The sequence below is a fragment of the Cicer arietinum genome, chromosome 8, assembly GCF_000331145.2.
Source record: "Cicer arietinum cultivar CDC Frontier isolate Library 1 chromosome 8, Cicar.CDCFrontier_v2.0, whole genome shotgun sequence".
NCBI lineage: Eukaryota > Viridiplantae > Streptophyta > Magnoliopsida > Fabales > Fabaceae > Cicer > Cicer arietinum.
Window position 1 is genome coordinate 25,258,924 of NC_021167.2, and position 17,094 is coordinate 25,276,017.

Genomic DNA, 17,094 nt, shown 5'->3' on the forward strand with positions numbered 1-17,094 from the left:
CTGGCATATAAACTAACTGTTTTTTATGTGCTGTTAGTCTGCTATATGATCACTGCTTCATATATTATGTTTAGAGTGTGTCTTTAGTCTTCAATGGAACATTTTATGATGATTTTTGTTTCTATTTAAGAAATTGTACTAATTAAGAGATATAAGATTGGTTTGGTCGTTCAGGTGAAGTAATTAAGGAGTAAAGTGATAAAGAGGAAGACGATTTGATCCAACCTCCAATATAATACAAACTGCAATAACATCTGTCATTCAAAAAACAAAAGAAACTAGTATGCTATGATCCTCATTAGTCCAAGAACATTTTTTTTTCAGGTTGAAATGAATGTAACATGGCAGCAAGGAAATCTGAGAAAATTCTGCCAAGAAAAAGGAATACACATGAGTGCATGGTCACCTTTGGGAGCTAATGGTGCTTCCTGGGGTACCCTTGCTGTAATGGAGAGTCCTATCTTAAAGGACATTGCAATTACAACAGGCAAGACTGTGCCACAGGTCAATTTCTTCTTTTAGATTTCTAATATCTTTCTTTACCAGAATTTGGTTTTCTTTATTTATGAGCTGGAAAATACTTTCAAAACTTCAATGTTCAAAATTCTTGCAATTGAATTTGGTAATGGATAATTTCTTTTGCTCTAGTCACTTTTAAATGGGTGAAGGATTTACTAGAATAATCATAGATTCAAATTATATTTTAGATAAGAGATAGATTAAGAATTGCGTATTTTTAGGATTCATGAGAACAGAGAGATAGCTGGTGAGAGAGAACAAGAATATGAGCAATCGTCCTTGTTGCCGATTAAGTTTTCAATGTTAATCGTCTAATGAAACAACGATTAAATAATGAAACGGGCGAGTGCAAGACCTTTCAATGACAAAATCCCTGTCTTTCTAAAAATAAAATGCAACATATATTCATCAACTAATTAGTGCTTAGTAAAAAATGATCATAAAATTGATTCATTAAATTAATTAATCCAACAATATTAAAACGTAGTTATTATGTCACTTTTCAAGCCATATACTAACGAATCTAAATTTTGAGTCAAACACAAAATTTAATTTTTTGAAGAGTATTAAATTTTTCAAGCTTTGCATTTAAAATTATGACAACTCTATGAAAGAGGGCTAAGTCATTGTGATATTCACTCTAATTAATGTTGTTGGTATGGTAGATTGCATTAAGATGGATATTGGAGCAAGGTGTGACTCCAGTGGTGAAGAGCTTCAACAAGGTAAGAATGAGAGAAAATCTTCAAATATTTAATTGGGAGCTTAGTGATGATGATTTGGTGAAGATTAACCAAATACCACAACGTAGAGCCTTCTTAGCAAAAGATTTTGTATCTGAAGATGGACCTTACAAAACCTTGGAAGATTTTTGGGATGGTGAGGTATGATTTCCATGGATGTATTTAGTCCAAATTCCAAATTCAAACGCACGAAATATTAACTCAGATGCAAGAGTTTGATGTAACCTCTCAAGGGACAAAAGTTTAAATCTTTTCATAACATTGTAATCATCCGTGCCACTTTAACTAATAATATTTTTTCCTTCTCTAGTGTTAATAATTTCCAAATTTAAAATAAATATTAGAAGTATGAATAATTTTTCGGATGATCTCATTATTTATTTTTATTTTTTCCGTCACAAGGTGTTTAGGGTGACTATAGTCATTAATATAAGAGAAAGTTAGGTCAACACAAAAATTAATATATATAGTTTAAAATTTAGAACAATTATATCAATTTTATCTTATATTTAAGACCATATAAATCAAAATTGTCAAACTCAAGAGATCAAATAAACGTGTTTTACCTAAATGAATTTGACTCGTAAACTTGTATGAGTTTTCTTCTTTTTAAAATATAATTAAAAATAATATATACATAAATTTTAACTCAATCATAGATAAATATACAAAATTACCGTTATAAAATATCACACTTATAAACTTAAACTTGTGTCAATTGGAAGTGAAACGTGGTCTTATTTATGTTGTTTTTATATAAATTACTAATATTAATTTATTTAACAAATAAAAGATAAAAAAGAATTATATGTCTAATCCTTTACAATAGTAGAATAAAACTGTGTTTTATTGATAAAAATGACCCTGATGTTAGACAAAACTCGATAATAGCATTTCACACTTTTTAAACATTTAGTCGCACGTTAGAAGGTTGTGCCAAATGGAGAAGAACATTATCTATAAAACCAACAATGCCTAACATCAATTGGATTTGACTGATATCTACTGCGTGCGTAGAGATCTCAATTTAACAAGCCCCTAATTATTAGTGACAGCTCACATGTTGGAGATCAACAAAATTTTATAATTTAAAAACTCCCAAAAAGAAGGCTCCCAACACTAAAAATCTCCAAAAATTTTGTGGGCTTAGTGTGCCTATAGGCCCACGTTTCAAAAAAAAAATTGATAATTTTTTTTAAAAGTTTTTCAACTTTAAAAAAATTCGATTTTTTTTTAATAAAAAATTATTTACAACTTCTTTTCGAATTTCTTTTTGTTTCGAGAAAAAAAAATTAATTTTTTCGAGAATTTTTTTTTTATTTTTCTCACAAGTTTTTGAGAAAAAAAATATATTTTTTAACTTTTTTTGAGAATTTTTCGGAAAAAATAAATTTCAAAATTTATTTTAGAAATAATATCAAAATTAGCAAAATATTAGGGCCTATAAGCCCCATGAAATAATGGGCCGATATTTTAAAAAAATTATTTTGATAAGAAGCTTAATATTAAGAGTTTTAAAAATAAAATTAAGAAACTTAAAAGTTGAGAACTTTGTTGACAGTTCTAGTTAAATGTGCCGATTCCTTCTTTTGCCCAACATCACTTGCAAACAACTTTTTTATATAATTAGTTCAAATATTTTGGTAGGATACCAGTTTGCGAGTTTACCAGATTTTAATTAAGTTTACGAGTTAACTTACGAGATCTACGGTGATAACTCAATTAAATTTTAGAGTTTACAACTCAGTAAAATGATACGAGTATAGTTAAAAGTTATTACATTGACTTTTGCTTAGAAAATGGTACGGGTTGTGTTATATTTAATTTATTTACAATTTTTTCTCTATTGATTTATGAAGAATTTTGTGTGATTTTTTATAGAATTATTTATATTTACTATTGTTATCAATTTTTTAGCATTCTTAAGATTTTTCACTTTTGAATTAAAATACTTTTTTTGCACCGTTATCACAAATTTACAATGGAAATTATATGTACAATATATTTTTTCTAAATTTAATAGAAAGACTATATTTTTTTAAATTGAAAGATAGATAAGGAAAAAAATGATTCACTCTTTTTTACTTATAAATTTTTAAATTGCATGTACATATTTTTTTAATAAAAAAATTACATGTATACGATAGCACTAAAAAAGTAACTTTTCTTTATTAATTTTACTTTTGGACTTAGTCCTCCAATGTCCAATTTCTGGCCCTGTCCCTGGTTTTGCACCCTTTAAAACCAATTAGTTTTGCATGTAGACATAATTTGGCAAAGGTTCTTATGTTATTTATTTTTGAAGTATTATTAAACAATAGATATTTTATTCAATTCCAAAACAAATCACCACAATGATTAGTTAGCACTAGTGTAGATTAAGTGAATTAATTGCACTAGATTAATTCTCTTGCAATGGCTTCTGAATAAGTAGTAGGTTCATTGATGGTGGACAAGGATGAAGCATAGGTGTTGTATTTAGGGGAAAGGAAATCATAGGAATGATTTGGATATGCACATTTGGATGATTTTGCATAAGATAAGGATTTAGTGTTAGCTAGAAAAGGACAAGAAATTGGTCACAATTATTGAGTAGAGACATATGCAATTGTTAAGGGTCCATATGTAAGGTTAAACTTGTAAATAAAGATATCTCCGTGCAAGATTACAAATATGTGGAGGAAAAAATGACAAAAATCAAAAGGTTAAATTCATTTAGGTGTCATAGGTGATGACTTATGCTAATGAGGACCACCTTAAAAGATGGTTTAATGTGGATCAGTTTTTAACACTTATTTGAAATTTTAACGTCAGTCGATGAAATTGTTTAGAAGTGTAGGATAACGATTCTTTACATCTTTATGGTTAAGACAATGATCTGATTGATCAGTTTGACAAATTGAGTTTTAAGAAATCCATTCATTTTTTCTTATTTTTATCGAATTAACATCAATTGAGTCGTTGTCTTAATCATAAAGACATTGTTAACTTATACATGTGAACAATATGTCAATCGTCTTAAGAATTTCGGATGACTTTTAAACTTTAACCTACGGTAGAACACTTATATATATAAATATAATTCAAAATAGACTTAGTGCATGTTTAGTTGTACTTTTGAAGGAGGCAAAATCAATTCTAGAGGTGTAGAGTTGAATATGACTTGTTCGGGTGCTACTAAACATAATTAGTTTTACCTCCAATTCAATGGAAAATCATTTTACATTAAGTTCACTTATTACTAAAATCAATTTTAAACACACATTTAGTTTGTTGTGTGTTAGGATCCGTTACTGCTTGTAAAAATATGAGTATAAATATGTTTTGAATGTGAAAGTTTCAGAACTGTTTAGAACAAACAATACATTGATGGAACAAAAGGAAGTTCCACAAGTGTTGCTAAACTCTGGTCACAAAATGCCTATGCTTGCCTTTGGAACCGCAGGACTGCCTCGCCCGCCAAACGATGAGCTCATTCCTGCCTTCGTCGATGCCATCCAAGCCGGCTATCGCCACTTCGACACGGCGACTTTGTATGGTTCTGAGGAGGCCCTTGGCCTAGCTATAAAACAAGCACAAAACCAAGGTCTTATAAAAAACCGCGGCGAGATTTTCGTTACAACGAAGCTTTGGTGTACTGATGCTCATCCTGACCTTGTCCTCCCTGCACTAAAAAAATCACTGCAGTAAGTCATTCATATTTATTTTACAGTGTCAATCAATCATAAAGATTAGATCGTTAAAAATATTTAATTTTATTTATATTTACTTCAAAAATCGTACATATAATTGATTGTAATATGTTTATCGTGTAAATCTTTTTATGCAATCAGCGTATCAAAATTATATGCTTACTTTATCATGTAGTTATTACTCACTTTGTTTTTCTAACTTAATTTTGAACATTTTATTAGGAGGTTGGAACTTGAGTATGTGGATCTTTACCTAATACATTTTCCAGTGAGATTGAAACATGGTGGAATTGAAGACAATTTTTCAAAAGAAGATGTTCTTCCTTTTGACATAAAAGGGACTTGGGAAGCCATAGAAGAGTGCTCTAAATTAGGCTTAGCAAAGTCTATTGGTGTCAGCAATTTTGGAGCAAAAAAGCTTTCTCAACTTCTACAAAATGCTACTATTCCCCCAGCTGTTAATCAAGTGAGTGTATAATCTATACTTGAATTTATTAAATTTTTATATTGATCTAATTAATATTTACAAAATCGCCTCGTAAAATGAGATTTATAAACTCTTTTAAGATCTTATCTATTTTCAACGTGAAATTTTAGTTTTTTCCAATACGACTACAACAATAATTTTACTAATTAAATATATTTGAAAATAATTGTCTGTCTTTGGTGGTTTTTTTTATGTAGACTTCTTTTTTTATACTCCTTGCATATCTTATGCTTGGTATGTCACCTTCTTGTTATTTATTGAAATTTTTGTCTTTTTAAAAAAAATTACAAATGCAAATTTTTCATCAAGTTTATACAAAAATAAATTAACAACATTCAATATATGAACTATAATTTCATATTATATAATGTTATACATATAGTTCTCTGTAATTCTCATTAGATCCAAGAACATATTGTTTCTCAGGTTGAAATGAATGTAGCATGGCAGCAAGGAAATCTGAGAAAATTCTGCCAAGAGAAAGGAATACACATGAGTGCATGGTCCCCTTTAGGAGCTAATGGTGCTTCCTGGGGTACCCTTGCTGTAATGGAGAGTCCTATCTTAAAGGACATTGCAATTACAACAGGCAAGACTGTGCCACAGGTCAATTTCTTCTTTTAGATTTCTAATATCTTTCTTAGTTTATGGGATGGAAAATACTTTCATAATTGCAAAGTTTAAAATTCTTCTAATTGAATTTGGAAATAGAAAATTTGTCTTAACATATTTTGCATAAGAGATAGATTAAGAATTGTGTTATTTTAGGATTCATTAGAATCGACGAATAAATTTTCAATCCATAATATTGATTAATTAAGTTAAAAGTTAAATAAGTTTTTAATCTTTATAAGATTTTAAATTTTGTTTATAATCACATTAAAAAATTGTATTTTTTATCTCTATAAAATTATCCTGTAAACAATTTTAGTTGATGTTGAAACATCTAACATATATTTTTTTAAATAACTTTTTTTTGTAGACATGTGTATAATACTATAAAATGTTCTTCTAAAAAAAAATCGACTTACAAGTCTATATTTTTATTCCGTTTATCTTATTTTTTTATTCAAAGTTACTATTAACTTGAATTTATGATTTTTCAAAAAATTTATATTTAATTCATCTTAAATTAAAAAAATTCTAAATTTTTGTGGAGAAATTATTTATAAATATTTTAAATATACTTGCAAAAAATTATTCAAAAATTAAAAAATTAAAAAATTAAAAAACAATTAAACATATATAGTTTCAATATAAATAAAAACTGATTGTAAATAATTTTGTAGAACTTAAAAATATTAATTTTTTTTTTTTGCATATACTAAATACAATATTTTGAAATTTTTTATAGAGACTAAATTACTTGTTTAACTTAAAAATAATTAATCCATCAACATTATCATATAAAGTTTTGCACAAATGCACATAATTAAGAAAAAAGGTTACTATGTCACTCCAAGTACTTTTTATTTTGAGTATAAAAAAAACTAATCTATTGTTTTTTTAACATTTCATTCAATCACATTATGAAACTCTATTAAAAAGGGCCAAGTCTTTGTGATATTTACTCTAATTAATGTTGTTGGTATGGTAGATTGCATTAAGATGGATATTGGAGCAAGGTGTGACTCCAGTGGTGAAGAGCTTCAACAAGGTAAGAATGAGAGAAAATCTTCAAATATTTAATTGGGAGCTTAGTGATGATGATTTGGTGAAGATTAACCAAATACCACAACGTAGAGCCTTCTTAGCAAAAGATTTTATATCTGAAGATGAAACCTTGGAAGATTTTTGGGATGGTGAAATATGATTTATGGGGACATATTTTGTCCAAATTCTAAATTCGAGTGTGTACTAAATCATGTAAGAGTTTTACCATTTGTAATCTCAAGGGATGTGGTTCAAGTCTCTTTCGATAAGGTTGGAAAATAGTAGTACTATTTTAATTAATAATAATTTATTTTTTAAAAAAATTTACTCTTTATTTTTAGGAGTATCTAAGTAGTCCTTTTGATAAAAAATTTGTTTATAAAAAAATAAATTTGAGATTTGAAACAAAATTATGTATTGTGTTGTCTTAATTTTGGAGTGTATTTAATATAAATCTCTAAAACCATAGTTTAAGAGTGAACTCTAATTATTTTTACTAAAAAAATGAATTTTATAATAATAACAAATAGAGAATAAATATAATATTTTTATAAAATTTATTAAAAATAGCGAAGTTTGCCTTTAAACTTGGACCACGTTAGATGGTCCTATAATTTGATTATTATTTATAAAAAATAATAATATAAGAAGTATGATTGAATCACATTATTATTTTTTATAACCTTTTTCTATTTTCCCCCTTGAAAACCAATTAGTTTTAAGTTGCACGTAACATAAATTGGCAAGGTTTTTATGTTATTTCCTTTTGAAGTATTATTAAACAATAGATATTTTAGCCAATTCCAAAACAAATAATAACATAGATATTAGTAAACACTTTGCGTAGATTAGATTAATTAATTGTACTAGATTAATTATCTTGCAATGAGTTGTGCATATAAGTAGTAGGTTCAATGATAGGGGACAAAAATGGAGTATATATAGGTGTTGTATTTAGGAGAAATGAATGAATAGAATATGCACATTTGAATGGTTTTAGCATAAGGATAAGGATCTAGTGGGATAAGGATTCTACATGATTATTGTGTAGAGATACATGTAGTAGTTAAGGGTGTATTTGTAAGGTTAAACTAGTAAAAGATCCAGAAAGATTACAAATGGGTGAAAATAAAAGTGTGAAATTTTGTCACGTGTCATAATTATATAAAGATTTTTTTAAAATAGAAAATATATAGATAAATAGATAGAAGGAGATAAGGTGGGGTTGTGTGGTATATGATCAATTAATTTCTACAAGTTGATGTTTTTTAATCTTGCCATTGACCATTGTTATTTTTGGGATAGTCAAATTCTATACCAAGAGATGAATGAAATAGAATGAAAGAAAAATCGCATTTCAACATTATCTTGTTGGGTTTTTGGAATCAAACCAAAGAGATGAGAGAAAATTTTCAAATTGTATGTACGAGGGGTTTTCTATTTTTTATTTATTTTTTATATAAAGAGAGATTTTTTATTGAATTCTTTGATACAAAATAATAATATAGGAATTAACAAATTTTTATTTTTCGTGAGAATTAAATTCGATATCTAGAAGATAAGTATCACCATTCATTTATTTCCACTATCATCATATATATACTCTTTATCAACAGTTCGACTAAACAATCACTCTCTAAGGTTTGATTAAGTTAGTTATCAATTTGGAATTTAATAAAATCTTCGTATCTAATTATGTGGTACTAGTATCAAACAATATAAGCTTATAAAAATTTTATCTTAAAACAAGTCAATCCACTTTGTTCAAAATTCTTCCATCATTAAACCGTCTAAAAATGGGAGAGCAAAGCAGAACCAACTTAGATAGATAGGTTAACACTACTTCAACCCCTCGACAGGTTGGCAAGCCGACGGATTGACCTGTCAATAACAAAAACATCAAAAATAAATTTAAATGTATTATATTTTAGGCTAGGTTGGACTATAAAAAAAGTAAAATAAAAAGACTACAAAATTACTCCAATAAAATGAAATAAGTATTACACAAGCAATAAAACTCTAAATTTATTAGGATGGGTAAGAAATAGGCTAATGGTTACAGGAAAAAAAGAATAACAAAACTAAAAAAAAATAAAAAAAATTGAATTGACTCGATACTGTCCGTCCCATCACCAACGCATATTAATGAGTTAAATTGGATAGACTAACTTACATGGTAGGGTTCAAAAGATTCAACGAGCTTAATTTGTTTTGTCATCTCCATATATATAGAGCGTGTAGTACTTAATTTTTGTCCTAATAAATTAAAAATAATAATAATCATAATATATTTAATAAATATTTTACATTTATTAACAAAAATATACAAATTAGTATTTTACAATCCAAATTTAAATGTATAATAATTGAATTGCAACAACTCATTTTTTTTCTTTCTGGCAACACATTACAACATTACAGCCTGTAAAGCAACTCATCAATCCTCAGCCAAGCCTCACCCAAGTCATTTCAGACACCATTTCTTCCTTACGCTTCCTTCTTCACACACATCAACACAATCTCCTGCCAAAAAAACAACTTTTATTATCAAAATCCTTTGTAAACATGATAGAAACCAGCAGAGTTTACTTTTAACATTTGTGTAATAAAGGACAGAAAAAATTATTTCCCTAATAGTACATTGCTTAAAATTTGTTGCAAAACCAATGAAAAATCCAGCTAAAATTAGTGCGAAACAATACAAGATCCAGAACTCGTTTTATCTAATAAACAAAAACATTCACTGGTTTACCTGTAAATTGATGAAAAAATCAAGAAAAGAAGGACGAAAAAAATAAACACAAAACAGAGGTTCTAAATTCTGAAATAGAGGGGAGAGGTTCTAAATTTTGAAATAGAGTTATCACTGTTATCCAAACAAACAGAGGAACAATTTGAAGAAGGATTAAGATATTTTCGTTATTTTTCATTTGCATTTCCTAATAATGAAATTTATTATTGTTATAGATTTGATTGAGAAGCATTAGAAAGTTAGAAAAGATAGGACTCGAACCTTGTTTGTCTTGGCCGCCATTTTCTTTCTCCTGGATGCGCCGCTCATCCTTCATGGTTGGTTATGTCTGGTTTGTTTCCTCCAGCCTGAGTTATTTTTACAAATTAGGGTTTCAAATATTGGGCCATAGTATTATGCAGTCCATTTGCATTTCTTTTTTCCTTTGTAGGCCCAATATGTTTTTATCTTTTTTTTTCCCTCTTTTATTTTAATAAAACATCTATATTTGAATTTAATAAAAAAATAATTATATCTTATTTTATTTTATTTTTATTCATTTGTTTTTTTGTTTTATTAAAAATTAATTAGATGTGACATCTTTTTAATTTTTGAGTTATTAGAATACAAATTGTGACAATTTGGTGGTTCTAAATCTCATCTTCACAAATAAATTAATAAATTAGTTGTACAATTCGATCGTCTTAAAATTCATATTTTAAGATAATTATTCAAATCAAACAAGTTTTTTTATGTTCGTCAAAATTATTTTTTTTAAGTAACAAAATACAATTTATTTAAAAGCAATCAACGCATTCACATTTTTTTACCAAGAACTACGTAGCTTTGATTTCTCCATCGCACCGGGAGATACGTAGGAGCAAGATCACACTCTTGTCAAGCACACTAATAAAAACTTTCTTTTTTTCCATTCTTTTTTAACACACTTTTATCTCAAAAAATCACATTTATAAAAAAACAATTTATATTCATATTTAATAATAAAGAAAAATAAATATATTTAAGTTGATATAATTTTGCACAATTAATTATAGGTAACCGTTTTTAGCGGATGTCGTAGGGTGCTAATACCTTTCCTACGCATAATCGACTCCCGAACTCAAAATCTGGTTTCAAAGACCATTTTTATTTTTTTTTATATTTTTAAGGGTTTCCCAATATTTTCCCTATTTTAAAATAAATTTTGGTGGTGACTCCATTGAATTCGATGAAAACTCGAAATTTTAGGCTGCGACAGCTGGCGACTCCACTGGGGATATTTCGAGAGTCAAGCCTAAAAATTAATTGTGCATAATTTTTTAACTTTTTTCTATATTTGTTTGTTTTTCATTTTCATTTTCTTTATGTGTTTTTATTTCTTAATAAGTATTAGTTGACATTATAATATTCTTTTAGGCTAGTAGATTATTTTTTATTTTATGTTATTTATTTATTTAGTATATGTATATATGTTTTGTTAATATTATGGAGTTATTGAATTATGCTTATTTAGCACACACACTTTTACTAAAACACACACTTATGAATGGAACCTTATACCCGGGTTTGAACAAAACTTAAGTTTAGTTTCGAGATCGCGTAGTGGTAGCCTTCTGGATGTACATCCTGTTTGGTTAGCATGAAGATCTCACCTAGAGTTTGATCCTATTGAGGTTATTGTCACTTCAAATAGTTTACCTATTGTTGTTGACAATATTCTAAAATAGGATTATTGGCTCTAGGAACCGTGTTTAGAACCATAGAGCCTCCCTTGTGAGAGTTTCACTACATAAGCCAATAGATCCTTTCATTGAAAGAATATCTATTAAAACCAAAAAAATTATCTCATATATTCAAGACATTATAAATATATATTAGTTTCATTCATATGTCATGACATTTTTTTCTCATATATCCAAGACATTATAAATATATATTAGTTTCATTCATATGTCATGACATTTTTTTTCTCTCTCTTTCTAAAGAAAAATAAAACATAATAGCATTTTGCATAAATTTTCAGGATTTTTGGGGAATCATACAAACTTTAGTCACCTGTTATTTAAGTGGACAATGGGATCGGAAAAAAGAAAAACTTTACTTTTAAAGTTTAAGCAACCTGATTTGAAGAGTTTAAAAGACATCAGCAGCCAGATGAAAACTATACAACGTGAGAGTTTCGTTCACAAATATGGGAAAATTCTAAATCTCTTGACAGTGAATGTGCAAACAGGGGCCCTCACAGCATTGGCTCAGTATTACGATCCTCTCTTAAGATGTTTCACATTCCAAGACTTTCAGTTGGCCCCGACATTAGAGGAATTTGAGCGAATATTGGGTTACTCCCTAGAAAGAGGAAATCCTTATCGATATACTGGGCAACCACCGAAGTTGGACACAATTGCTGAAGTGTTGAAGATCGACATAAGAGAGTTGGCAAGTACAAAAGAGGAAAAAGGGGCTATTCATGGGTTTTCAAGAAAATATCTAGAGCAAAAGTGCCAAGATTTAGCTGATAAAAAAGAATGGAGTACTTTTATAGATGTTTTGGCCCTCATTATCTACGGTATTGTTATATTTCCAAACCTTGATAACTTTGTAGATTTTGCTGCCATAAATGTATTCTTAGCTTTTAACAAACATAAACAAAACCCAGTTCCTGCGGTTCTTGCTGATGTATACTACTCTATGCATATGCGACACGAGAAGAAAGGGGGAACAATTTTATGTTGTGTTCCAGTGCTGTATACTTGGTTTGTATCTCACATGTTCAAGAAAGGGTATCATGTTGGGGTCAAGAGCAATCGTGAATGGGCTCAGGGTATAGCTAGCCTTACTGGAGATAAAATTTCATGGTACTATAGAGAACAAGAGGTGGAAGAGGTAATATGCCGATGCGGAGATTTTCCAAATGTACCTCTCATGGGAACGAAAGGATGTATTAATTACAATCCAATGATAGCTCTGAGACAACTCGGCTACCCCATGTTGGATAAACCAGATGATAAGTCATTGGAGGCTTTTGTTTTGCACAATACGGGTATAGTAGACCCACCAATATTGAGAAGGATGAGTCGAGCTTGGGAATCAGTCATTAGAAAAGGAAAGGTACTCGGATGTAGAAGTTGCAGCATAAAGGAACCTTATCAACAATGGGTAAAGAAAAGAGTCCAAGAAATCAAGCTGCCTTTCCACAATACAGCCTCAAATAGTCAGGAAATGCCTGAACCTATCCTTGTTGCAAATGAAGAGATAGAAGAACTCAAAGCATCATTGCTAAAATCTGAAGAAGAGAAAAAAGAGCTACAAGCGAGATTAGAAAAAGTCTCTCAAGAGAACGACAACTTAAGATCAGAAAACACTTGTAAGAGTCAGTTTATCGAGAGAAACAACAAGAGGCTGAAAGTTGAAAAAGGAAATAAACTTGACATACAAGATTGTTTAAGAGGCGCAAATGAAGAGTTAGATGTGCGAAGGCAAGAAAGGAATACAGCTATTGAAGAAGCCTATATGTGGAAGCAATTGTGGACAAAATCAGCAAGCTCTGAGAAGAACATAAAAAATGAGTTTGAAGATTTAAAGAAACAACTGAAAGAAATGGTAGATCAATATGAGAATCAAGTAAGGAATGAGAGGCAACAGAAGGAAGAAATCGAAGAATTACTCTCAAAACACCAAGATGCACTAAAAGTAGAAATGGAAGCTTCTAGTGAGTTGAAGAATTACATTGATTATCAAGAAAATATCTACAATGACTTGAAGGATGAAACCATATACTGGGAGGAGCGTTTCATGGTGTTGCTTGGGCAATTGAAGAACCAAGAGATTTATAAAGAATTGGAAGATAAAGGCAAGCATTGGAAAGATTGCTTTTCGAAATTGGCAATGCTAGCTAATCAGGCAATCATAAAAATTCCAAAACATCTAAGAGAGATTGATGCAGTAATGCATCCACTCAACACTCCAATCAAAGTCTACAAGTTCGTCGAATATTGCAAACATTTAGTAGAAGAATTGGAGGAGAAGATTGGTTGTCCTCTTGAAAAAGATGATTGAAATACAATAGTCGATGTAGCTTTTTAATTTAAATGCAATGTACTTTTTTCTCATCAATGAAGGATTTGCTATTTTGTTTATCGATTCTCATATTCTTCTTTCATTAATAATTCGTGCAAGACTTATGATTCCCCAACATCCAAAAAAATAATTGCATTTTCATTCCATTCATGTTTAATGCATACTCATAATAATATTTTTTTATTTAAAAAAAGGGATACAGAAAAAATCAATAAAGCTGTTTCCCCGACACCCTTATCGGACTCGTGCAAACTCGAAGATCATGGAAGAACTTGAGCAAAATCAAGAGGTGATGAGAATGGATGTCAACCAATTGAAGGACAAGGTTAATCAAATCTTAGAAGCTATACAGGCTTTGTCAAGGAAGGGAAATACAGATGAGAATCCTCTGGTTGCAAATGAAGAACACCAAACCACTCCTTCTCACCCACCAGGCTTTACCCCGACTACCCAGCAACCTCATACAACAACTATGCAATTTCCTATGTATGGTCTTCCACCCGGTTATACTCCACCCTTAGTCGTCAACCCCATGGAAAACAACCCAAACCACTTAAACCCCCAAAACACTCAACCCTCAGAAAATATTCCATTTATTGCACCCCAAGTACCCCATTTCGATACTAATGGGAATTGGCATCAACCTCACATTGGGGATGATACACAATCAAAGGAAAAATTCCAGGTCTTGGAAGAACGAATAAAAGTTATCGAGGGGTATAACGTTTATGGCCTTGAAGCCTTCGATGTGTGTTTGGTTCCTGATGTGACTATTCCTCCCAAATTCAAGGTTCCTGACTTTGAAAAATACAAGGGCAACACATGTCCTAAAAATCATCTAACTATGTATTGCAGAAAAATGGCATCTCATGCTCATAACGATAAACTTCTCATTCACTTTTTCCAAGACAGTTTGAGTGGGGCATCGTTAAGTTGGTATATGCATCTTGAGCGAAATCAAATTCGTTCATGGAAGGACCTAGCTGATGCCTTTTTGAAGCAATACAGGTACAACGTTGACATGGCCCCTGATAGGATGCAATTGCAAAATTCACTGAAAAAGGACAACGAAGCTTTCAAAGAATACGCACAACGGTGGAGGGAAATGGCCTCACAAGTAGAACCCCCATTATCTGAAAGAGAAATGGTTGGTATGTTTATGGATACTCTTCAGTCGCCTTTTTATGACAAGATGATTGGGAGTATGTCATCAAACTTTTCTGACCTTGTCATGATAGGAGAAAGGATAGAAAGTGGGATGAGGAGTGGCAAGATTGTATGTGCAGAAACTAGCGTGAAACGACCCCAAACGACATTCACAAAGAAGAAAGAAGGAGAGGCTAACGCTGTAATGGTAAACCCCAGAGTCTCTTATTTTCCACCCATCAATTCTTATCGATCCCCAAATTTCCAGTCCCCGATACCACAAACTCCTTACATCCCTTATCCATATGTGGCCGCAACCACACAAGCTTCATACCCTCAATATCACCCTTCCAGACCACCTTTTTATCAACCACCACCTACCGCATTTTCCCCACAAAATCAATACCCAATCTCAAATCACTACAGACCACCTGTCAATCGAGAAAAAAGGATAACTCGTTTTGATCCAATTCCCGTCACGTATAGCCAATTGTTGCCCCATTTACTTCAAAATTCAATGGTAGTCATAAGACCAATGAAACCTCTTGAACCACCATTTCCAAAATGGTATAATCCAAATGCCAAATGTGAATATCATGCAGGAGCCGTTGGGCATTCCATTGAAGATTGTCAAGCCCTAAAATCTAAAGTGCAAGAATTGATTAATGCAAAATGGCTTACCTTCAAGGAGGACAATCCCAACATAAGGAGCAATCCTTTGCCAGGCCACGGGAATGCTTCTGTGAATGCCATTGAAGATGGGATGGACCAATATGCAATAGATGATCATGTGTTCACCATGGGGTCGTGTGTGGAAAATAATATGTCTTTCCCAAAACCATTGGAAATTCTTTACAAAAAAAGAAAATCTTAAGTCAACTCCTAGCAAGCCAAATGCAATAATTGTCGAAACACCAATCCATTTTCCTTATGGAAATACCAAGGCAGTACCATGGAAATACGAAGTCACATCCCACTTGGCAGATCATCAACCAAGTGATGGTTGTGAACCTAAAGGAACTGAGGTCACTAACATCTCAGGGATTGGTGGAATGACTCGGAGTGGTTGAGTATACACTCCTGAGCAACTTAGGAAAAAGGAGGTTAATGGAGAAAAGGGAAAAGAAGATATGTATCATACCATAAAAGGACAAGAGATCAGTAAAAAGACGGTGTCTGAAGAAGAAGCTAATGAATTTTTGAAGTTTGTCAAGCAAAGTGAATATAAGGTGGTGGATCAGCTAAATCAGACCCCTTCCAAGATATCAGTTCTCTCCTTGTTATTGAATTCTGAAGCACATAGAAGGGCACTGATGAAAGTTTTAAACGAAGCCCATGTTACTCACGATATCACTGTCGATCAGTTTGATGGAGTTGTCGGTAACATCACTGCTAGTAGTTGCCTGAGTTTTAGTGATAATGAATTACCAGCTGAAGGGACAGAGCATAATAAAGCACTACACATCTCTGTGAGGTGTCACAACCATATTCTTGCACGAGTGCTGATAGATAATGGTTCATCATTAAATGTCATGCCTAAATCAACACTGTCAAAACTATTTGTTGAGGGAGCCTGTTTGAAGCCTAGTGCTTTGGTGGTGAAAGCATTTGATGGATCTAGAAGACAAGTTGACGGTAAGATTAACCTGCTGATTCAAATCGGACCCCATATCTTTGGGATAACCTTCCAAGTGATGGATATTAAACCGGCGTACATTTGTCTTTTCGGGAGACCGTGGATTCATGCTGCTGGAGCAGTGACATCCACCCTCCATCAAAAGCTAAAGTTTATAGTGAACACTAAGCTGGTAATAATATCTGGGGAAGAAGATATGATAGTAAGTCATTTATCTTCTACAGGCTACATTGAAGATACGGAGGAAGCCATAGAAACTTCCTTTCAAGCATTAGAAATTGCCAATGCCGTCTTCAGGGGTGAAGAATATCGTTTAAAAGAACCAAAACTATCTACCACGTCATTGAAGTTTACAAAGTCCATGTTGGAAGGAGGAGCTTTTGTTATATTCGGGAAATTGATAGAAATAC

At 31.1% G+C, this 17,094-nt stretch overlaps 2 protein-coding genes and 1 long non-coding RNA gene across 5 annotated transcripts in view; 2 read left to right on the forward strand and 1 right to left on the reverse strand.

Annotated features, from left to right (window-relative positions):
- The window catches only part of LOC101490778 (methylecgonone reductase-like), a 4,934-nt gene extending 3,363 nt beyond the window's left edge, over positions 1–1,571 (forward strand). For all 3 annotated transcript variants that reach the window (XM_004513275.4, XM_073364125.1, XM_004513274.4), the window contains 2 exons: positions 325–504; positions 1,185–1,571. In XM_004513275.4, the coding sequence (XP_004513332.1) occupies positions 325–504; positions 1,185–1,409 (405 nt within the window). In that variant the 3' untranslated portion in view covers positions 1,410–1,571. The remainder of the gene's footprint in view (positions 1–324; positions 505–1,184) is intronic.
- A 2,808-nt stretch (positions 1,572–4,379) lies between these two features.
- On the forward strand, positions 4,380–7,410 carry LOC101491523 (methylecgonone reductase-like). Its single transcript, XM_004513276.4, has 4 exons — positions 4,380–4,948; positions 5,177–5,420; positions 5,868–6,047; positions 7,039–7,410. Exons 1-4 carry the CDS (start codon positions 4,632–4,634, stop codon positions 7,252–7,254), a joined length of 957 nt encoding a protein of 318 aa, XP_004513333.1. The 5' UTR covers positions 4,380–4,631; the 3' UTR covers positions 7,255–7,410.
- Positions 7,411–9,358: 1,948 nt separating this feature from the next.
- Positions 9,359–10,229, reverse strand: LOC140918984 (uncharacterized). The gene is made up of 2 exons (XR_012161500.1): positions 10,108–10,229; positions 9,359–9,617 (listed from the first exon to the last, which is right to left on the reverse strand). It is a non-coding gene; the product is annotated as an uncharacterized lncRNA (long non-coding RNA).
- Positions 10,230–17,094: the final 6,865 nt, after the last annotated feature.

Coding starts and splice junctions, on each gene's coding strand:
- LOC101491523 (XM_004513276.4), top strand. CDS start 4,632: ATGGAACAAAAGGAAGTTCCACAAGTGTTGCTAAACTCTGGTCACAAA. Junction 5,421..5,867: donor TTCCCCCAGCTGTTAATCAA/GTGAGTGTATAA, acceptor ATTGTTTCTCAG/GTTGAAATGAATGTAGCATG. Junction 6,048..7,038: donor CAGGCAAGACTGTGCCACAG/GTCAATTTCTTC, acceptor TTGGTATGGTAG/ATTGCATTAAGATGGATATT.